Source organism: Macaca thibetana, chromosome 3 (genome assembly GCF_024542745.1).
Source record: "Macaca thibetana thibetana isolate TM-01 chromosome 3, ASM2454274v1, whole genome shotgun sequence".
Classification (NCBI taxonomy): domain Eukaryota; kingdom Metazoa; phylum Chordata; class Mammalia; order Primates; family Cercopithecidae; genus Macaca; species Macaca thibetana.
Window position 1 is genome coordinate 128,070,092 of NC_065580.1, and position 23,364 is coordinate 128,093,455.

Here is a 23,364-nt window from a genome sequence, read left to right on the forward strand (position 1 = left end):
GTGCTGCAGAGATTTTGTTTAGGGCCAGTTTAAGGCCAGATTTTGGGGAGGCTTGCTCCCAACATAATCTATACTCCTGCCTTGGAGCTGCCCAGAGAGAGGACATTTGTGACATATTGCTTGGCCTCCGAGCCCAGGTTGTGTGACTCTTCTGCCTGTGCCCTGCCCACATTGACCATTTTTACATATTGCAGTATCCAACACCCAGGTGATGTTACTTCCCTGCCTGGGACCTTTTTACAGGGAGCATTGTGACATATCTTAGCACTCATTACTCAGGTGTTCTGAATCCCTTTTCCTGCCTGGTTTCTGCTCACAAGAGGCTTTTTACCTATTGCCGCACCCTGCACCTAGCTATTGTGACTTTTTTCTTGTTCTTAGGTTCTGCTCACAAGGGATATTTTGACTTACTGCTGTGATCAAAATGAAGGTGATGTGACACTTTTGCCTTAGACCTTCCCTTGAAGACATTGTGACATATTTCTTAGCTCAGCGTCAAAATGATATGTCTTCTTACTAGACTACCAACATGGGGCATTGTGACATATCTCTGGGCCCATCAACTATTTGATGTAACTCTCTTCTCTTACATGGACTTTGCTCACAGAAGAGACTATTAAATAACTCTGGGCCCAGCAAATAGGTGATGTGACTCTTCTCTACTGCTTGGGCTCTGCTCATGAGAGAATTGTGATGGATTGCTGAACTGAGCAATGTATGCTGGTCCCTGCATACATTATGTATTTTGACAAGGGGCTCGATTGCAAACTAGGTAATGCTACTCTCTTGCATTGGTTCTGCCCACCGGGGTATTATAACAAAACTTTTCATTCATCACCCAGGTGATGTGACCCCCACTCCTCTGCTTGGACCTTGCCAAAAGAGGAAATTGTGACATATCACTGTACTCAGCACCTAGGTGCCATAACTTGCCTTTTTCCCCAGGCAATGCATATACTGGGAATTATGACACATCACTGGACCCAATATGTGGGGAACAAAAGACTTCTGCCTGTGTTCTGCTGATCTAGAACCTTGTGAAACATCTCTCCATCTATCACCCAGAGGATCTGACTCCCCTCTTCTGCCTGTACCTTGTCCACAAGAAAGATTGTGACATGTCACTAGACCCAATAACCAGGTGGTATGTCTCTCCTGCCTTGGCCTTTTTCACAGGGAGCTTTGTGAAATATCACTGGGCCCAGCACCCAGGTGATGTGACACTGCTGGCCCGTGTCCTGCTTTCAGGAGGGGATTGCAAAATATCCCTGGCCAAAAACCCGGATGATGTTTTCTGGGTTTGGTCCTTGTCCTCAGGGGAGATAGTGACATATCCCTAGCCTAGCACCCAAATAATGTGACACTCTTATTTGCTCACTTCCTACAGGTGGGATTGTGACATATATCTGGGGCCAGTTCACAAGTACAATGATGACTCTCATACCTCAAATCAGCCAATAGGAGAGATACTGTTACTCATAGCTAGCTTAGAAAAATGGGTAAGATCCTGGGTCTTCTCTTTGTATGAAGGTTATTCAAGACTACTGCTCTTTTGCATATCACATAAAGTCCTTGGGTGGTACAGCGTGACATGCCAGAGCCCAGCACACAGGTGAGATTGTGTTTCTCGTATGCACACACCACCAACCATAAGGATTGTCACCCTCAAACATGGACAGATCCTACTGGTGAGGTCCTGAATCTTACACGGAGATGTAGTTCACAATTGGAATTGTGATTGTCATTTGTTAACATCTGGCCACAGTTTGAATGGTGACTCATTTCTAAACTTACCTTATGGGCAGGTGATGACTGTTATTTTTACCCAGCCAATTGAAAAGATGTTGACTCTCATACCTGGGCTTAGGACCACAGGTACAATCATTGATCTGTACCAGCATGAATGTTTCAGAGCATATTGTTATTGTGACTCTCACGTATATTATATAAAGCCCTCGAGTGGAACAGAGAGTGTCCTAACAAGGCCCAGCACACAGGTGAGATTGTGATACTGGTATGCAAACTAAGTTGACAGTAAAACTTGTCATCCTTCACATGAACACAGCCCACTATTGAGGTTCTAAATTTCAGACACTTAAGCAGTTAAAAGTTTTAAAATTGCCTGTTATACCTGGATCTGATCTCCAGGTTAGTTGGTACTCTCAGAAACAAATTCAGCACACCTGTGAGGCTGTGACTCCACTAAAGCAACACAATCTGCAGAAAGGATTGAGGCTCTCATGCACAGATACAGTTTACCAATGAGACTGTATCTCATATAGTTAGACAAAAAGCACAGAAGGTGCTAATACTCACACCTACAACCAGGACATGTGCGGAATTGTTAGTCTCATCCCTGGACTTTCCTGCAGGTGTGATTGTGAAATATACCTCTGCTCAGCACCTGAGTGATTGAATCTTTTGCCTAGGCCCAGCCTGGAGATGGAATAGTGACATATGGCTGGACCCGCCATCTACTTAATGTGACACTATTCTCCTGCATTGATGCTGCTCACAGGAGGCATTTTGAAACATTGCTGGGCTTTGCACACAGGGGATTTGAGTCTCCTCTCCTGCCTTGGTGCTGGTCACAGAAGAATGTTGTGACATATACTTGGCCCTTTACCCTGCCCACTGTGGCCATTGTAACATACTGCTTGGTCCATAACTAGTGTTATGTTGCTGCTGGCCTCTTCCTACAGAGGGCATTGTGATGTATCTCTGTACCCATTACCCAGGTGTTGTGTCTCTGTGCCTTCTTCCTGATAGCAGAGGGGATTGTGATCTTTCACTGGTCCCAGTGCTTAGTTGATGAGACTCTTTTTGTCTTCCTAGGTCCTGCCAATAGAGGAGATTGTGTCATATTGCTAGGCCCAACAAAAAGCTGACATTACTGGCTGGGCATGGTGACCCATGCCTGTAATCCCAGCATTTTGGGAGTCCAAGGGCGGGGGGGTGGATCATGAGGTCAGGAGTTCGAGACCAGCCTGGCCAAGGTGGTGAAAACCTGTCTCTACTAAAAATACAAAATTACAAATTACAAAAATACAAAAATTAGCCAGGCATGGTGGCAGGTGCCCGCAATCTCAGCTACTTGGGAGGCTGAGGCAGGAGAATTGCTTGAACCTGGGAGGTGGAGCTTGCATGAGCCGAGATCACGCCACTGCACTTTAGCCTGGGCAACAGAGCAAGACTCCATCTCAAAAAAAAAAAAAAAAGAGCTGAATTTTGCTCAGCCCTGCCCTCAAAAGGTATTGTGACATATTGCTGAACCTAGCACCAAGGTGATGTGAGTCTCCATGTAAACCTTGCCCACAGGTGGCATTGTGGCATGTCCACAACTATTTGATGTCATTCCCCTCTCTTACCTTGAGTTTGCTCATAAAAGAGATTGTGACATATTTTTGGGCTGAGAACCTAGGTGATGTGACTCTCTTCTCTTACCTGGGCCATGCCTACAAAATAAGGTGACTTATCACCAGTACGCAGGTGATGTGATTCTTCTGCTTGGTCCCTGCCCACAGAGGTAATTTTGACTTACCTTGGGCCCATCTTATGGATGATTTGACTCTCTTCTTACTGGGATCTATCTATGGTTAGAACTGTGACATATCATTTGGCCCAGCACCTATGTTATATAACTTTTTTTTTCCTGAGTCCTACTAACAAAAGTCATTGTGATATATCTCTGGGCCCCTCACCTAGGTGATGTGAATCTCCTGCCTCACTGTTTCCCTCAGAAAGTACCGTGACATATTTCTTGACCCAGTATCTAGGTGATGTAATTCTCTTCTACTGCTTGGGCTCTGCCTGGGCACAGAACCTAGGTGACATGACTCTCTTCTCCTACCTGGGTCCAGCATACTTTGTGTATTTTGACATATGGCTGGGACCAACACCTAAGTGATGTGACTCCTGCCTTGGCCCTGTCCACAGGCATATTATGACATATCTCTTTATTCATGACATAGGTGATGTCACTTTCTTCTGCTGCCTGGGCCATGCCAAAAGGGAGGATGGGACATATTACTTGACCCAGCAGCTAAGTGATATGACTCTCCTATTTGCCTAGGCTTTGCATGTGTTTAGTATTGTGACAAATCACTGGGCTCTACATTTATAGAATTGGAGGTTTCTACCTTGGCCCTGCCCACAGAGGGACTGTTTACATCTCCCTGCATCCATCACCTAGAAGATGTGACTTTTGTTCTTCCTGCATCCTGCCCACAAAGAAGATTGTGACATATCGCTTGGTCCACCATTAAGGTAATCTGCCTCTCCTGAGAGGTCATCGCTCATACTGAGCATCGTAAGATATTACTGGGCCCAGAACCCATGTGATGTGACTATGCATTCTGTGCCTTGTTTTCAGGAGTGGATTGTCAAATAAGATCCCTCCCTGAGCACCCAGGTAATGTGACTCTCCTGCCTGGTTCCTGTCCTCAGGGAAGATTTTAACATATCCCTTGCCCAGCACCCAGGTGATGTGACTCTCCTGCTTGCTCTCTACCCATAGGCGGGATTATGATATATATCTTGGTCCAGCTCACAGGAGAGATGATGACCCTCTTCCTAGAAACCAGCCAATGTAAGACATACTGTCATAGCTAGGCTTCGTGAGTTAGGTAAGAGCCGGGGTCTCCTCTTTGTATGACAGTTATGGAGAAAGCATTGTGACATATTGTGGAGCCCAGAACAAAGGTGATTTGAGTCTCTTACCTGGACCCTGATTACAGGGGCATTGTGACATATCTCTGGGTCCATCAACTATTTGATGTGACTCTCCTCTGTTACCTGTGCCTATAGAAGATATTGTGACATATCTCTGGGCCCTGCACCAGGTGATTTGGCTTGCTTTTTCTACTTGGGCCATACCCACAGATAAAGAGGGACTTATCATAGAGACCAGCACACAGGTGATGTGTTTCTGCCAACAAGGGTTATTGATACATATCAATACATATACATATCTGTGGCCTCAACATGTAGATGATGTGACTATTTTCTTTTTTTTTTTTTTCCTTTTTTTTTTTTTTTTTTTTTTTTTTTTTTGAGATGGAGTTTCGCTCTTGTTGCCCAGGCTGGAATGCAACGGTGTGATCTTGGCTCACTGTAACATCCACCTCCCGGGTTCAAGCGATTCTTCTGCCTCAGCCTCCCGAATAACTGGGATTACAGGCATGTGCCACTACACCTGGCTAATTTTGTATTTTTAGTAGAGATGAGGTTTCACCATGTTGGCCAGGCTGGTCTCGGACTCCCGACCTCAAGTGATCCACCTGCCTCAGCCTCCCAAAGTACTGGGAATACAGGCGGGAGTCACTGCACCTGGCCTAATTTTTATTTTATGCAGATTATTTTATCTCTTCCATAGTGATAATGGAATGCACAGCTTTTTAATAATGGAAGCTTTAGGAACTCAGGAATGAACAAGTGGCTATTGGCTGTCTAGGTTCTTCATGGGTCCACACTTAACATTAAATTTATGTCCTCTTAAGTACCAAGTTTGTGTCTCCAAATTAGGAGCATAGCACAGATAAATGAGGGGTTCTTATAGGTAATTTGACTTGGACTACAGAGTTTATTCAAATGGCATATCTAAAAAATTTTAGTGCAGCTTCAGCGGACTTAAACGTTCCTGCCTGATGGCTTTGAAGAGTGCAGCAGACCTCCCAGCTCAGCGTTTCAGCTCCGCTAAGGGTCAGACTGCCTCTTCAAGTGGGTCCCTGACCACCATGTATCCTGACTGGGAGACACCTCCCAGTGAGGGCCGACAGACACCTCAAACAGGAGAGCTCTGGCTGGCATCTGGCAGGTGTCCCTCTGGCACTTCCAGAGGAAAAAACAAGCAGTAATCTTTGCTGTTCTGTAGCCTCCTCTGGTGAAACCCAGGCAAACAGGGTCTGGAGTGGACCTCCAGCAAACTCCAGCAGACTTGCAGCAGAGGGCCCTGACTGTTAGAAGGAAAACTATCAAACAGAAAGGATTAGCACGCCCACTCAGAGACCCCATCTGAAGGTCACTAACATCAAAGACCAAAGGTAGATAAATCCACAAAGATGGGGAGAAACCAGCGCAATAAGACTGAAAATTCCAAAAACCACAATGCCTCTACTCCTCCAAAGGATCACAACTGCTTGCCAGCAAGGGAACAAAACTGGACAGAGAATGAGTTTGATGAATTGACAGAAGCAGGGTTCAGAAGGTGGGTAATAACAAATTCCTTTGAGCTAAAGGAGCATGTTCTAACCCAATTCAAGGAAGTTAAGAACCTTGAAAAAAGGTTAGACAATTTGCTAACTAGAATAACCAGTTTAGAGAAGAACATAAATGACCTGATGGAGCTGAAAAACACAGCACAAGAACTTCATGAAGCATACACAAGTATCAATCGCTGAATCAATAAGTCAGAAGAGAGGGTACCAGAGATTGAAGATCAACTTACTGAAATAAAACAAGCAGACAAGATTAGAGAAAAAAGAATAAAAAGGAGTGAACAATGCCTCCAACAAATATGGGACCATGTGAAAATACCAAATCTACATTTGATTGGTGTACCTGAAAGCAACAGGGAGAATGGAACCAAGTTGGAAAACACTTTTCAGGAGATTATCCAGAACTTCCTCAACCTAGCAAGACAGGCGAACATTTAAATTCAGGAAATATGGAAAACACCACAAAGACACTCTTCGAGAAGAGCAACCTGAAGACACATAATTGTCAGATACACCAATGTTGAAATGAAGGAAAAAATGTTAAGGGCAGCCAGAGAGAAACATCGGGTTACCCACAAAGGGAAGCCCATCAGACTAACAGCAGATCTCTTGGCAGAAACCCTATAAGCCAAAAGAGAAAGGGGGTCAATATTCAACATTCTTAAAGAAAAGAATTTTCAACCCAGAATTTCATATCCAGCCAAACTAAGCTTCATAAGTGAAGGAGAAATACAATCATGTACAGACAAGCAAATGCTGAGAGATTTTGTCACCACCAGGCCTCCCTTATGAGAGCTCCTGAAGGAAGCACTAAACATGGAAAGAAACAACTGGCACCAGCCTCTGCAAAAACATACCAAATTGTAAAGACCATCAACACTATGAAGAAATTGCATCAACTAATGGGCAAAATAATCAGCTAGCATCATGATGACAGGATCAAATTCACATATAACAATATTAACCTTAAATGTAAATGGGCTAAATGCCCCAATTAAAAGACACAGACTGGCAAATTGGATAAAGAGTCAAGACCCATCAGTGTGCTGTATTCAGGAGACCTATCTCACATGCAAAGACACACATAGACTCAAAATAAAGAGATGGAGGAATATTTACCAAGCAAATGGAAAGCAAAGAAAAGCAGGAGTTGCAATCCTAATCTCTGATAAAACAGACTGGAAACCAACAAAGATCAAAAGAGACAAAGAAGGGCATTACATAATGGTAATGGATCGATGCATCAAGAAGCGCTAACTATCCTAAATATATATGCACCCAATAGAGGAGCACCTAGATTCATAAAGCAAGTTCTTAGAGACCTACAAAAAGATTTAGACTCCCACACAATAATAGTAGGAGACTTTAACACTCCGCTGTCAATATTAGACAGATCAATGAGACAGAAAATTAACAAGGATATTCAGGCCTTGAACTCAGCTCTGGACCAAGTGGACCTAAAAGACATCTACAGAACTCTCCACCCTAAATCAACAGAATATATATTCTTCTCAGCACCTCATCACACTTATTCTAAAATCAACCACATTATTGGAAGTAAAACACTCCTCAGCAAATACAAAAGAATGGAAATCATAACAGTCTCTCAGACCACAGTGCAATCAAATTAGAACTCAAGATTAAGAAACTGACTCAAAACCGCACAACTACATGGAAACTGAACAACCTGCTCCTGAATGACTACTGGGTAAATAACAAAATAAAGGCAGAAATAAAGATGTTCTTTGAAACCAATGAGAATAAAGACACAATGTACCAGAATCTCTGGGACACATTTATAGCAGTGCATAGGGGGAAATTTAAAGCACCAAATGCCCACAAGAGAAAGCAGGAAAGATCTAAAATTGACACCCTAACATCACAATTAAAAGAACTAGAGAAGCAAGGGCAAACAAATTCTAAAGCTAGCAGAAGACAAGAAATAACTAAGATCAGAGCAGAACTGAAGGAGATAGAGACACAAAAAACCCTTCAAAAAATCAATGAATCCAGGAGCTGGTTTTTTGGAAAGATCAACAAAATAGACAGACTGCTAGCTAGACTAATAAAGAAGAAAAGAGAGAAGAATCAAATAGATGAAATAAAAAATGATAAAGGGGATATCACAACTGATCCCACAGAAATGCAAACTACCATCAGAGAATACTAGAAACACCTTTACACAAATAAACTAGAAAATCTAGAAGAAATAGATAAATTACTGGACACATACACTCTCCCAAGTTTAAACCAGGAAGAGGTTGAATCCCTGAGTAGACCAATAACAAGATCTGAAATTGAGGCAATAATTCAATAATAGCCTGGTAGAGACACAACCATATAAGAAAATTTCAGGCCAATATCCCTGATGAACATTGATGCAAAAATCCTCAATAAAATACTTGCAAACCGAATCCAGCAGTATATCAAAAAGCTTATTGACCATGATCAAGTCAGCTTCATCCCTGGGATGCAAGGCTGGTTCAACATATGCAAATCAATAAATGTAATCCATCACGTGAACAGAACCAATGACAAAAACCACATGATTATCTCAATAGATGCAGAAAAGGCCTTCGACAAAATTCAACACCCCTTCGTGCTAAAAACTCTCAATAAACTAGGTATTGATGAAACGTATCTTAAAATAAGAAGAGCTATTTATGATAAATCCATAGCCAATCTCATACTGAATGGGCAAAAACTGGAAGCATTCCCTTTGAAAACTGGCACAAGACAAAGATGCCCTCTCTCACCACTCCTATTCAACATAGGATTGGAAGTTCTGGCCAGGGCAATCAGGCAAAAGAAAGAAATAAAGGGTACTCAATTAGGAAAAGAGGAAGTCAAATTGTCTCTGTTTGCAGATGACATGATTGTATATTTAGAAAACCCCATTGTCTCAGCCCCAAATCTCCTTAAGCTGATAAGCAACTTCAGCAAAGTCTCCGGATACAAAATCAATGTGCAAAAATCACAAGCATTCCTATACAACAATAACAGACAGAGAGCCAAATCATGAGTGAACTCCCATTCACAATTGCTACTAAGAGAATAAAATACCTGGGAATACAACTTACAAAAGATGTGAAGGCCCTTTCAAGAAGAACAACAAACCACTGCTCAAGGAAGTAAGAGAGGACACAAAGAAATGGAAAAACATTCCATGCTCATGGATAGGAAGAAGCAATATCGTGAAGAAGTAATTTATTGATTCAATGCCATCCTCATCAAGCTATCATTGAATTTCTTCACAGAATTGGAAAAAACTACTTTAAACTTCATATGGAACCAGAAAAGAGCCCGCATAGCCAAGACAATCCTAAGCAAAAAGAGCAAAGCTGGAGGCATCACATTACCTGATTTCAAACTATGCTACAAGGCTACAGTAACCAAAACAGCATGGTACTGGTACCAAAACAGATATATAGACCAATGTAACAGAACAGAAGCCTCACAAAGAACACCACACATCTACAACCATCTGATCTTTGACAAACCTGACAAAAACAAGCAATGGGGAAAGGATTCCCTATTTAATAAATGGTGCTGGGAAAACTGACTAGCCATATGCAGAAAACTGAAACTGGACTCCCTCCTTATACATTATAGAAAAATTAACTCAAGATGAATTAAAGACTTAAATGTAAGACCTAAAACCATAAAAATCCTGGAAGAAAACCTATGCAATACCATTCAGGACATAGGCACAGGCAAGGACTTCATGTCTAAAACACCAAAAGCAATGATAACAAAAGTCAAAATAGACTAATGGGATCTAATTAAACTAAAGAGCTTCTAAACAGCAAAATAAACTATCATCAGAGTGAACAGGCAACCTACAGAATGGGACAAAATTTTTGCAATCTATCCATCTGACAAAGGGCAAATATCCAGAATCTACAAAGAACTGAAACAAATTTACAAGAAGAAAACAACCCCATCAAAAAGTGGGTGAAGGATATAAACAGACAATCCTCAAAAGAAGACATTTATGTGGCCAATAAACATATAAAAAATGCTTATCATCACTGGTCATTAGAGAAATGCAAATCAAAACCACAATGAGATACCATCTCATGCCAGTTAGAATGGTGACCATTAAAAAGTCGGAAACAACAGATGCTGAAGAGGATGTGGAGAAATAGGAACACTTTTATACTGCTGGTGGGAGTGTAAATTAGTTCAACCATTGTGGAAGACAGTGTGGCGATTCCTCAAGGATCTAGAACTAGAAATAACATTTGACCCAGCAATCCCATTACTGGGTATATACACAAAGGATTATAAATCATGCTACTATAAAGACACATGCACATGTATGTTTATTGCGGCGCTATTCACAATAGCAAAGACTTGGAACCAACCCAAATGTCCGCCAATGATAGACTGGATAAAGAAAATGTGGCACTTACACACCATGCGATACTATGCAGCCATAAAAAAGGATGAGTTCATGTCCTTTGCAGGGACATGGATGAAGCGGGAAACCATCATTCTCAGCAAACAACAAAATAACAGAAAACCAAACATCGCATGTTCTCACTCATAAGTGGGAGCTGAACAATGAGAACATACGGACGCAAGGAGGGGAAAATCACACACTGGGGCCTGTTTTGGGGTGGACGGCTGGGGACGGATAGTAGGTGATGTGCTGATGGGTGCAGCAAACCACTATAGCATGTGCATAACTATGTAACAAAGCTGCACATTCTGCACATGTACCCTAGAACTTAAAGTACAATTTAAAAAAAACTAATGTAAAAACAAAAATTTTAGTGCTAGCTGATTTAGCATAAAAATGTGGCAGAGTATTTACCTGATGTTCGATTAATTTATGTTTTCCCTAAATTAGCAGTTTTGTGTGTTAGTCTCTTCATTAGAATTCTCACAGGTTTTTTTTTTTTTTTTTTTTTTTTTTTTTTGAGATGGAGTCTCACTCTGTCGCCTGGGCTGGAGTGCAGAGGCGCCATCTCGGCTCACTGCAACCTCCGCCTCCTGGGTTCAAGCAATTCTCCTGCCTCAGCCATCTGAGTAGCTGGGCTTACAGGAGCCCACCACTAGGCCCAGCTAATTTTTTGTATTTTCAGTAGAGACGGGGTTTCACCATGTTGACCAGGCTGGTTTAGAACTCCTGGCCTCGTGATTTGCCTGCCTCGGCCTCCCAAGGTGCTGGGACTACAGGTGTGAGCCACCATGCCCGGCCGAATTCTCACAATCTTTACCTAATTCAAACAATATAATTCTAACGTTATCAGAAATCTGTACTCAACTCATCTGGGCCTTTTCCATCTTTTCATGAACCTCCTTGAAGACACAGTATTCTAGGATTTTTCATGCTTTTAAAGTTTTTAGAAACTACATCAGAATTAAGCCATTAGCTGTGGAAATGACTTTACATGTTTGCAAAGAAACAAATTAAAAGAAATTAATTATATCTGTTGCCTACAATAATTTATCATAATAACCATAATTATGAATGAGTATATACTCAGATATATTTGATTTTTAGAAATTTCATACAATTTTGACATAAATATTAATAACATATTTATTAAAATATAAGTTAAGGAGGTCAAATATATATATACACACATATATATACACACACACACACATATATATATATACACACACTTTTTTTTTTTAAAAGATGGAATCTCCCTCTGTTACCCAGACTGGAGAGTAATGTCACAATCTCGGCTCACTGGAACGTCTGCCTCCTGGGATCAAGAGATTTTTCTGCCTCAGCCTCCTGAGTTGCTGGGATTACAGGCACCAACCACCACGTCTGGCTTAATTTTTGTATTTTTAGTAGAGACAGCGTTTTGCCCTGTCAGCAAGGCTGGTCTTGAATTCCTGACCTCAGGTGATTCATCCGCCTCTGCCTCCCAAAATGCTGGAATTGCAGGCATAAGCTACCAAGCCTGGCAAACATTATTTTTATTTTGATAATGCTTCCAGGTAAGTTAACTTTTTTTTTTTTTCAGTCGAAGTTTTGCTCCTGAGTAGCTCAGATTACAGGCACTCACCACCATGCCCAGCTAATTTTTGTATTTTTAGTAGAGACAGGTTTTCATCATGTTGTCCAGGATGGTCTCCATCTCTTGACCTTGTGATCTGCCCACCTCGGCCTCCCAAAGTGCTGGGATTACAGGCATGAGCCACCTCACCCTGCCTGTTTATCACTCTTTTGCATGCTGCATTGACACTCTATAGCATCCAAAAGTTCGGGGTCTAAAAAAAAGACACTTTTTAAGCAGAATTTCATGTTGGGAAGCCTGTCAAATATGTTATAGGGTTAAAACACTTCACCAAAATATAGGATCACAGATCACTATAAAATAATAGCCATTTATTTATCCAAAGTGATAATTAAAAGATTTAAAAAAGAAAATCATTTACTGTTTGATACAGGAAATTCAGTTTTCCAGTCAAAAAATCTGAGAACGATAGCATGAGAAAAATTCTATCTCTTTTCTACTTTCTTTATTTTAAACTTTATTCAAAAGGTGAACAAAAATATTTTACTATGTCATATTGATATGTAAAATTTTTGTTCGAAAGAAAATCAACTTTTACTTTTGTATTAGTGTATTATTAATACTAAAGCTAATTTTAATAAAACCTTATAAATAAATCCATCAAATGTGTCATTTTTGGCTACTGTAGATTTTCATAAATGTTTTATAGTCTGTTATAATAAATTTTTCAACTTTTTATATTATATTTTTGGTTTTTTCTTTTAATTTGAAACAATCATTAAGTAATTTCAAACTAGATAAAATGTTTCTAACTTTCTTCATTAAAAGCATATTTTGCCTTTGTTTATATATTATGCAGAATTGTTTTTCATACATCTAGTAGTTTTAATTATATCCATATTAATTACGTTAACTCTTAACAGCCTTGGGTTATTTTATACCTGCTGCCCTCTGCTCTTTTTATGGCCACGGTCTGTTCCACCTCAGAACTAAAGAGAGATATTGGTCGGGAGAGGCCAATATCTTCCCTCACCTCTGGCAGAAAAGGAATGTTCAGGCCCTTCAACCCCCTGTTGTCGAAGCTGCACTTCAATGTGACAGCTATTGGCCATGTATGGCTACCGGGCGTCCAGAATGTGGCTGGTCTGAACTGCGATGTGCTAGAAAGGTAAAATACAGAGTTAAAGATTTAGTTCCAAAAATATATACACTTCATTAATAATTACATATTGCTCAGATATTAATATAATATTTTTGATATAGTGGGTTAATTAAATGGTTAGAATGAATTCCACCTGTTTCTTCTTCCTTCTTAAAGTTTGCTAGGAAATTCAGAATACACATGTGGCTCACGTTTTATTTCAGAGGATTGCCTCCTTTTTAAACTCTCAATTGGCCTGCTCAAAGGACCAGAATTCAGAAAGGACATAAAATCTGGAATTTTAAAATAATTGTTACATTATTTTCATGTGTGAATAGCCACATAATACATTATTCATAAATGCATATGACTTTATACGCAGATTAAATGCAAATGCCTTCTGGTGGACCTGGCTCAACTCAGGGAGGAAGCCCTGCCTGAAAAGGATGCAGCTTAGGTTTCACTGTATCTTCTTCCAGCCCAGCATCTGAGCGTATCTTCTGTCACTCCTGAGGGAGCGGAGCAGCAAACGTTATCCAATCAGCATCGCTGGGCTGGGAACCGTCCAATCAGGCACGCAACTGGAGTGGACAGGACGGCTTCCGGGATTTGGCGGGGCCTTTGTCTCTGGCTGCAGCCGGAGCTCCTGGTTTTCTCTTCACTGCTCAGTGTCCTCTGCTCCTAGAGGCCCAGCCTCAGTGTCCCTGTGACCTGCAGATATTGGGAGATCCACAGCTAAGACGCCGGGACCCCCTGGAAACCCAGAGATGGTGAGAGTGCTGGACCCGACATCCCGAGAGAGGGGGAGGGGCTGGTTGGAACCGGTCGGAAGTGGCTGTGGCTGGACTCGGGCCTCCAAAATCCGCGGCCCCGAGTTCTTGGCGCAGCTTGGCCCTCAGTCTCCCACGGCCCGGAGTTCTCTTTGGCGCAGCTCGGTCCTTAGTCCCCTTCAGCCGTAAGATGGCGGCTGGGCTGACAGCCGGGGCCTTGGGCGTTCTGTTTTCTCCCTGCGCAGTGACTGTGCCCTGGCCTGGAGCCCTCTCTGGGCAGCTCAGCACCCGCAGCGCCGCATCTCTACCCGATTGTGCAGGGATGCCGGGGGGGGGGGTTGGGGGGGGGGGTCATCAGGAGAGAATCCTGAGTTGGGATGCGGGGTTCATGAATGTTTAAAAGCTTTAGTCTGTGGAGTTCCTAGTCCATCTTTTTTCTCTTAAAAATCTGTGGAAGTCACCGCAAAAATATTGAAGAATTTAATCAAAGAGTAATTCAAGAATTGTAGAACACCCAGCTGTGGTTTGTAGTTTGTTTTCCATGGGAGGGACTTAAGAAAATACTACTATAAGGTGCATGATAAAGGAAAGCAAATTCAATAATTGGTTAGGGAGAGTTATGTAGTTTCTTAGTTTTAGATCAAGGTGGAAATTTTCTGGTCACGTAATCAGAGCTTAATTGGCAGTTTATGGTTGATTAAGCCTAAATTTTGTTTTCCCCAATGTAGTAATTTACAAAAAAATGCATCTGAGTTAGACTTTTTTAAAAGTAAAAACCCTGGGACTAGAGCCACCTCAGTCTAATTGTCTGCCATTTAATTATTTTCACACTCCACAGGGGACAGATTTTCCCCTGCAACTTTCACATGTGTCTCAAGCAGGGTCTCAAGACTACTCCTTATTCCCCATTCTTTTAGTCTAACTGACTTGCAGTGAAATGCTAAATTTCCAGTTTCTTCTGACATTCCCAAATGCCAACTTCCACTCCCTAATTCACATTATCAACTATTTGTCCTTTAGTGTACATTTTAGATACTGTATTTTAATTAATCATTGTTGACAAATTATTGGTTGACACTTTAAAAAAATTGTTTGCTGTTTGAAAATATTTCCAATGAGAAGAAAACAAAAAATAATCCCCTGACACTGTATTGTAAAAAAAAGTCTGTGCCTATTTTCCTTTTGTCGTCCCTAGGCACAGAGATCTTATCAGAATGTTTTTGGGTCAGGGGTTCCCTTTGGAAACTTTATGGGGTGATGTGTCCTCAGCCACCTTTCAGTTTTCTCCTCGTCCTGGATTTCAGTACTGTGGATAAATCAAGATATCTACTGTGGCTGTGTATGCTAGAATCTCTGGTAAATTTCAGCTCCTGGCCTGGAATGGAACTCTGGGTATCTGGGAATGGGAGACATAGGACAATCTGAGGTTGGAGTGTAGCCTCTCAAGGGAGCAGGTGGATGCCCCGGGGCTGAGAGGAATCTCCTTCCTTTGGAAAGCTAACTCTTTGAGGCATTAAGATTGTGTTGGCTCAACCCAGCTTCCATTTCTGAGGCATATTGCTGGTCAGCCAATCAGATGCTGGTATTGAGAGGAAAACACAGAAATAATTTCTGCCCCCTGGATTCTCTTAAGATTTGTGAAACAAAAAATGGTATCCCAGAAGACAAAAAAAAAAAAAAAAAATTCAAACTTGACTCCAGTGAGATGGTACAAGAACTTGCAAAGTGAAATGCATGGTGGTCACTGAGCACTTAAGTGAGCAGGATGGGGTGGGAGAATCTCTCTAGTGATTGGGTGGCCTGACTTGACACATGAGTCAGACACATCTGTTTTTTAATCAGCACCGCCACTCCCTGGGTTTGTCACCTTGAAAAGATTTGTTCACTTATTTTGATTTCAGTTTATAACTGTAACTTGCATTTTATTAGTAGGATTTAAAAGGTAAGAAAATATTTACAAAGAGCATAAAAGAGGTGAGTTTCAGAAAAAAATAATATCTAATCATATATTCCATTTATTAAGAATTCTAATTTACCTTTTTCTTTCCCAGACTTAGTTTAGGAATTTTCTCAGGTGTGTTTTTTATGCCTGTGTGATGTCCAACAGTATTCCAAGGCTTAGTTTTTAGAGTGCTACCAGGGAAACAAAAAGGAAAAAAACCTCTCTTCCATTTTGGCTGTAGAAAATGAATACATTTTTACAAAAAAATGTGGTAGATAATTGATGAATTACATAGATTTATGAAAACAGCAGTTCCTCTTTTTGCAGGGTATGTTTGTTACAGTGAATACCTCTGTGCTATATCCTGTCATCTTGGTTTGTAAGGATAATGCTACATTTTTATTTTATTTTATTTTTGAGACAGAGTCTTGCTCTGTCGCCCAGGCTGAAGGGCAGTGGTGCGATCTCGGCTCACTGCAACTTCTGCCTTCCCGGCTCAAGCAATTCTCCTACCTCAGCCTCCCAAGTAGCTGGGATTACCGGCATGTGCCACCATGCCCGGGTAATTTTTGTAGTTTTATTAGACACAGGGTTTCACCATATTGGGCAGGCTGGCCTTGAACTCCTGACGTCAAGTGATCTGCCCGTGTTGGTCTCCCAAAGTGTTGGGATTACAGGCATGAGCCACTGCACCCAGCCGGTTAATGCTAAATTTTATAAGATGAAAGTTGGTACCTCCTAGAAGTGTTCCCATATGACCAATTGATTACTACATAATTTTTAATGAAAATCATAAAATAATACATTTATCATCTGAAAGGAATAAATACTTTTGCATTTCTTATTGAGGTATGAAATGTAAGCACCTTAAAATTTCCTTCCCTTGGCCGGGCGCAGTGGCTCACGCCTGTAATCCCAGCACTTTGGGAGGCCGAGACGGGTGGATCACGAGGTCAGGAGATTGAGACCATCCTGGCTAACATGGCGAAACCCCATCTCTACTAAAAATACAAAAAAAAATTAGCCAGGCGTGGTGGCGGGCGCCTATGGTCCCAGCTACACGGGAGGCTGAGGCAGGAGAATGGCCTGAACCCGGGAGGCAGAGCTTGCAGTGAGCTGAGATCCGGCCACTGCACTCCAGCCTGGGCGACACAGCGAGACTCCGTCTCAAAAAAAAAAAAAAAAAAAAATTTCCTTCCCTTGGCTGGGTGCAGTGGCTCATGCCTGTAATCCCAGCACTTTGAGAAACTGAGGTGGGCAGATCACCTGAGGTCAGGAGTTCAAGACCAGACTGGCCAACATGGTGAAGCCCCGTCTCTACTAAAAAGTTAGTCAGTCATGGGTGAAGGGCACCTGTAGTCTTAGCTACTCGTTAGCCTGAGGCAGGAGAATCGTTTGAACCTGGGAGGCAGAGGTTGCAGTGAGCCAAGAGTGTACCACTGCACTCCAGGCTGGGCAACAGAGCAAGATTCTGTCTCAAAATAATAATAATAATAAATTCCTTCCCATATATAAATACTGTGCAGAATTTTGCTGAATTTTTAAAGCTGTTTCAAAACCCAAGTGAATAACCTTGACATGGAAATTAAAGCTTGTGCCCAGTGATTCCAAGCTAAGGCTAATATTGAGCCTGCAAAGGGAAGGGAGGTTATTAAAAGCCCAGTTAGTTCTTTCTTGGAAGCCTCCCCTGCTCACCCCAGCCATGGAAGAAGCCTTTATTCTGAGAGAAGCTACAGAGCCCTGGACATCGGGGGACCCACAGGCAGATGCAGTTAACATTAAGATGGAAGAGGAATGGGAGAGTCTTACTAAAGATGAAGTTGTTATCGTTTTGAGGCAGTATTTTACTTTTTTTTTTTTACTTTGTAAAAACAGAATGAGGTTTCTCTAAAAAAAAATTGAATTTTAAAGGAGTATTGCAACAGAAGGAAGTACCAACTATAAGATCTTTAAGAATTGCAAAGTTTATGCAGACGAAGACTTTTTTTCTTAGGGAGGAGCAAAGAAGTTTAGAAAGAAGATCACAGGGGAATGGCAAATGAAAGGTGAAAAAATCATATACTAGATTAGAAAATGTTTTATCCTGAAGTCATCAAGTTTTTAGGAGGGACAAAAAATGGGGTTGTATGTTGGCTCAGACTGAGGGTAGCTCAAAGTTCAGGAGCCTGTGGAAAGGAGATAAACTTAAGTGAAGTTTGATTAAGAAGAATTTTATTTTGACCACTGAAGAAAAATTCAGCTAATTTTTTAATATGAAAAAGAACAAAATACGCAGAGTGAGTGTTTGGTTATTAAATAGTTAAGGAAAAGAGCACCATCGAAGTCATAATGGGAAGGGTGTTTCTTTTCATAAACTGTTCCTGGAGAACACAAAGGATGGGGAATTTTATTAATCACAGCTATTTACCAGGATTATCTATGTGCTTCATCTTTCTCTACCTCTTTTCTTTGTCCTGTACATTTTTTCCATTTAAATTTTCCTGGGTTGTATCTTGTATAATAAACTGGTCAACATAACTACAGTGTTTGCTGAGTTCTTTGAGTAGCTCTATCAAATTATTGAACTGGAGGGAGTTTATGGGTGTTCTAAATTTTCAAACAGTAGTTTTAGAAGCACAGATTGGCCCATATGGTGTTTGGCATCTGCAGTGAGGACAGTGTTGTGGGACTGAGCCCTGAATCAGGGTCTGCTGACTCTGGGGTCGGAATTCAAATGTTAAACAATGTGTTAGTTTTGGAGAATTGCTTGATATTAAGCAAACTTTACAGATTTGGTGCCAGAAGAAAGATATCAAACAGGCCTGGCCTGGAGTGGAACTCTGGGTGTCTGGGAATGGGATGCTCTACTTTCCTGCACACAGACTGTCACACTGCCCATTGTCCTGTGATTCCAGGTCTCCTGCCATGGTGAGAGAGGACTGAAAACTTAGAGGAAAGGTGCTCTGATTATAGACCCACTTTTCTTGCAGCTGCCATCCCAGAATTTCCACCCACTCACAAACATACCCACTAGACATTGATGTGTCCACCCCCCTCTCAGGACTAGGCACCGCCCTCAGGTATTTCACTACAGCCTTTTTTTATTCTAGTGTTTTTTGCCAAAAACCCACAAAAGTGTCTACAAGTCTGGCATATTGCTATTCCCAGACACTGAATCTGCAGAGCAAACTGCTCTCTCTACCAACCAAGGGTTCTGGACCACCTGTTCATAATCTCATCTGCTTGCATGGACACAGATAAATCAGAGGACAGCTCCATCTGGGCCACTGTCTGTAGCACAAACCAGTCCTCCCACCTACATTGCATTCTCTCACACCCATGGATTTTTTTCCTTTTAACTTTTATTTCTGTTTTGGGGTACACATGCAGGTTTGTTATATAGGTAAAATTGTGTCGTGGGGGTTTCTTATGCAGATTGTTTTATCGCTGAAATACTAAGCATAGCACCAAACAAGTATTTTTTTGACCCTTTTTGTTCTTTCACCTTCCACCCTCAACTAGGCCTCTGTTGTGCCCCTCTTTGTGTCCATATGTTCTTATTATTTAGCTCTTATACATGAGAAAATATATTTGGGTTTCTGTTTCTGCATTAGTTTTCTAAGGCTAATGGTCTCCAGCTCTATCCATGTTGCTGCGAAGGACATGCTCTTGTTCTTTTTTATCGCCACATGGTATTCCATGATGTTGATGTATCATATTTTGTTTGTATTAAATATTTTGTTGTATTTTATTTTTATTATAATTATTTTTGGAGACAGGGTCTCATCCTGTCGCACAGGCTGAAGTGCAGTGGTGTCATCTTGGTTCTCTGCAGCCTCAGCCTCCCTGGCTCAAGCAGTCCTACCTCAGCCCCCAAGTGTGTACCGACAGGTGTGTACCGTTATGCCTGGCTAATTTTTCTTTTTGTGTTTTTTGTAAAGACGTGGTTCTTTCACATTGCTCAGTCTGGTTTTGAACTTTTGAGTTCCGGAAATCCACATGCCTCAGCTTATGAAAGTGCTGTGGTTACATGTGTGAGTCACCATGCCCTACCATACCATATTTTCTTTATCCAGTCTACCATTAATAGGTATTTAGGTTGATTCCATGTCTTTGCTGTGTGAATAGTGCTGCAGTGAACATGCATGTGCACGTGTCTCTATGACAGAATAATTTATATTTCTTTGGGTATAAACCCAATTATGAGGTATCTGGGTCAAATGATAATTCTGTTTCTAGTTCTGTGAGGAATCACCACACTGCTTTTCACAATGGTTGAACTAATTTACGCTCCCACAGGCAGTATATAAGCATTCCCTTTTCTCTTCAACCTTGCCAGCATCTCTTATTAACAGTAGCCATTCTGACTGGTGTGAGATGGTATCTCATTGCAGTTTTTCTCTGCATTTCTCTAATGATTAGTGATGAGTATTTATTTATTTATTTTTTGAGACGGAGTCTCGCTCTGTCGCCCAAGCTGGAGTGCAGTGGCCGGATCTCAGCTCACTGCAAGCTCCGCCTCCCGGGTTCACGCCATTCTCCTGCCTCAGCCTCCCAAGTAGCTGGGACTACAGGCGCCCGCCACCTCGCCCGGCTAGTTTTTTGTATTTTTTAGTAGAGACGGGGTTTCACCGGGTTAGCCAGGATGGTCTCGATCTCCTGACCTCGTGATCCACCCGTCTCGGCTTCCCAAAGTGCTGGGATTACAGGCTTGAGCCACCGCGCCCGGCCCAGTGATGAGTATTTATTTATTTATTTGAGATGGAGTCTCACTTTGTCACCCAGGCTGGAGTGCAGTGGCATGATCTCGGCTCACTGCAACCTCTCCTGCCTGAGTTCAAGTGATTCTCCTGCCTCAGCCTCCCGAGTAGCTGGGATTACAGGTGCCTGCCACCGTGCCTGGCTAATTTTTGTATTTTTAGGAGAGACAGGGTTTCACCATCTTAGTCAGGCTGGTCTCGAACTCCTGACCTCATGATCTACCCGCCTTGGCCTCCCAAAGTGCTGGGATTACAGGCATGAGCCACCACGCCTGACCGAGCATTTTTTAAATTTGCTTTTTAGCCACATGTATGTCTTCTTTTGAAAAGTGTCTGTTCATATTTTTTTGCCTACTTTTTAATAAGGTTGTGTTTTTCTTATAAATTTCTTTAAATTTCTTATAGATACTGGATATTAGACCTTTGTCAGAAGCATAGTTTGCAAATATTTTATTTTATTCTGTAGGTTGTCTGTTGATAGTTTCCACTGCTGTGAAATAGCTAGTTTAATTAGGTCCTATTTGTCAATTTTAGCTTTTGTTGCAATTGCTTTTGACATCTTCATCATGAAATCTCTGTCAGTTTGTATGTTAGAATGGTATTTCCTAGGTTATCTTTCAGGGTATTTTATAATTTTAAGTTTTACATTTAAATCTGTAACTCATCTTGAGTTGATTTTTATATATGGTGTAGGAAGGGTATCCACTTTCAATGTTCTATATAGTGTTAGCTAGTTATTCTAGCATCATTTATTAAATACGGAATTCTTCCTGCATTCCTCTTGTCAGCTTTGTCAAAAGACCAAATGGCTGTAGGTGTGTGGCATTATTTCTGGGCTCTATTCTGTTGCCCTGGTCTATTGGTCTGGTTTTTGTTGTTGTTGTTGTTGTTGTTGTTGTTGTTTGTCTTTTTTTTTTTTTTTTTTTAAACCAGTACCATGCTTCTTTGGTTACTGTAGCCCTGAAGTATAGTTTGAATTCAGGTAATGCAATGCCTCCAGCTTTGTTCTTTTTGCTTAGAATTGCCTTGGCTATTCGAGCTCTTTGTTGTTCCATATAAATTTTAAAATCTTTTTTTTTTTTTTTTTTAAAGTTCTGCTAAGAATGTTTTTGGTAGTTTGATGGGAGTAATATTAGATCTGTACATTTCTTTGGGCAGTATGGCCATTTTAATAATTTTGATCTTTTCTATCCATGAGCATAAAATGACTTTCCATTTATTTGTGTCATATCTAACTTCTTTAAGCAGTGTTTTTGATTGTTATTGTAGAGATCTTTCACCTCCCTGGTTAGCTGTATTCCTAAATATTTTATTCTTTTGTAGCAATTGTGAATGAGATTGTGTTTTTGATTTGGTTTTCGGCTTGGATGTTGTTGATGTAGAGGGATGCTACTTATTTTTGTGCATTTATTTTGTATTCTGAAATTTTGCTTCAGTTACTTTTCAGTTTATGGAGCTTTTCTGTGGGGACTATAGGCTTTTCTTGATGTGTTGTCTGCAAACAGGGATAGTTTGACTTGTTTGGTTCCTATTTGGATGCCTTTTATTTTTGTCTTTTGCCTCATTGCTCTAGTGAGGACTACCAGTTCTATGTTGAATAGGAGTGGTGAGAGAAAGCATCCTTGTCTTGTGCCAGTTTTCATGGAGAAATGCTTCCAGCTTTGTCCATCCCGTATGTTGGTTGTGGGTTCCTCACAGATAACTCATTATTTTGAAGTATGTACCTTCAATGCCTACTTTGTTGAGGGCCTTTAGTTATTTTAATGCGAAGGATGTTAAATTTTATTGAAAGCTTCTTCTGCATCTATTGAGATAATCTTGTGGTTTTTGTCTGTATTTCTGTTTATGTGATGAATCACATTTATTGATTTGTGTATGTTGAACTAACCTCATATGCCAGGGATAAAGTCTACTTGATCATAGTGGATTAGCTTTTATGATTAGCTGGATTCAATTTCCCGGTATTTTGCTGATGATTTTTGCATAAATGGTCATCAAGGATATTGACCTGAAATTTTCTTTTTTGGTTATGTCTCTGTCAGGTTTTGGTATCATATGATACCATTCTTATATAGTGGGATGGGAAGAGTGCCTTCTCAATTTTTTGGAATAGTTTTAGGAGAAATGGTACCAGCTCTTCTTTGTACATCTGGTAAAATTCAGCTGTAAATCTCTCTGGTCCCGGTCTTTTTTCGGTTGCTTGGCTAATTATTAGTAATTCAGTTTTGGAGCTTGTTATTGGTCTATTCAGGGATTCAATTTCTATGTTTGCTCAGTCTTGGGAGGATGTATTTGTTCGGGAATTGATCCATTTCTTTTAGATTTTCTAGTTTGTGTGCATAGAGGTGTTCATAGCAGACTTCAACAGTTATTTGTATTTTTGTGGGGTCAGTGGTAATGCCTCTTTTGTCATTTCTAATTGTGTTTATTTAGATCTTGTCTTCATGAATCTAACTAGTGGTTTATTTAACTCATTAATTTTTTCAAAGATTTAACTCCTAGGTTTCTTGATCTTTTGTATAGTTTTTCATGTCTAAATTTCCTTTGGTACAGATGTGATTTTGGTTATTTCT

At 40.9% G+C, this 23,364-nt stretch overlaps 2 protein-coding genes across 3 annotated transcripts in view; one reads left to right on the forward strand and one right to left on the reverse strand.

The window, feature by feature from the left end:
• The window catches only part of LOC126950211 (zinc finger protein 680), a 473,756-nt gene that overhangs the window by 155,577 nt on the left and 294,815 nt on the right, over positions 1–23,364 (reverse strand). The window lies entirely within an intron of this gene.
• The window catches only part of ZNF107 (zinc finger protein 107), a 49,634-nt gene continuing 40,088 nt past the window's right edge, over positions 13,819–23,364 (forward strand). The window contains exon 1 of one of the 2 annotated variants that reach the window (XM_050783485.1): positions 13,819–14,110. In XM_050783485.1, coding sequence (XP_050639442.1) covers positions 14,108–14,110 — 3 coding nt within the window. In that variant the 5' untranslated portion in view covers positions 13,819–14,107. The remainder of the gene's footprint in view (positions 14,111–23,364) is intronic. The other variant, XM_050783484.1, reaches the window with a different exon arrangement.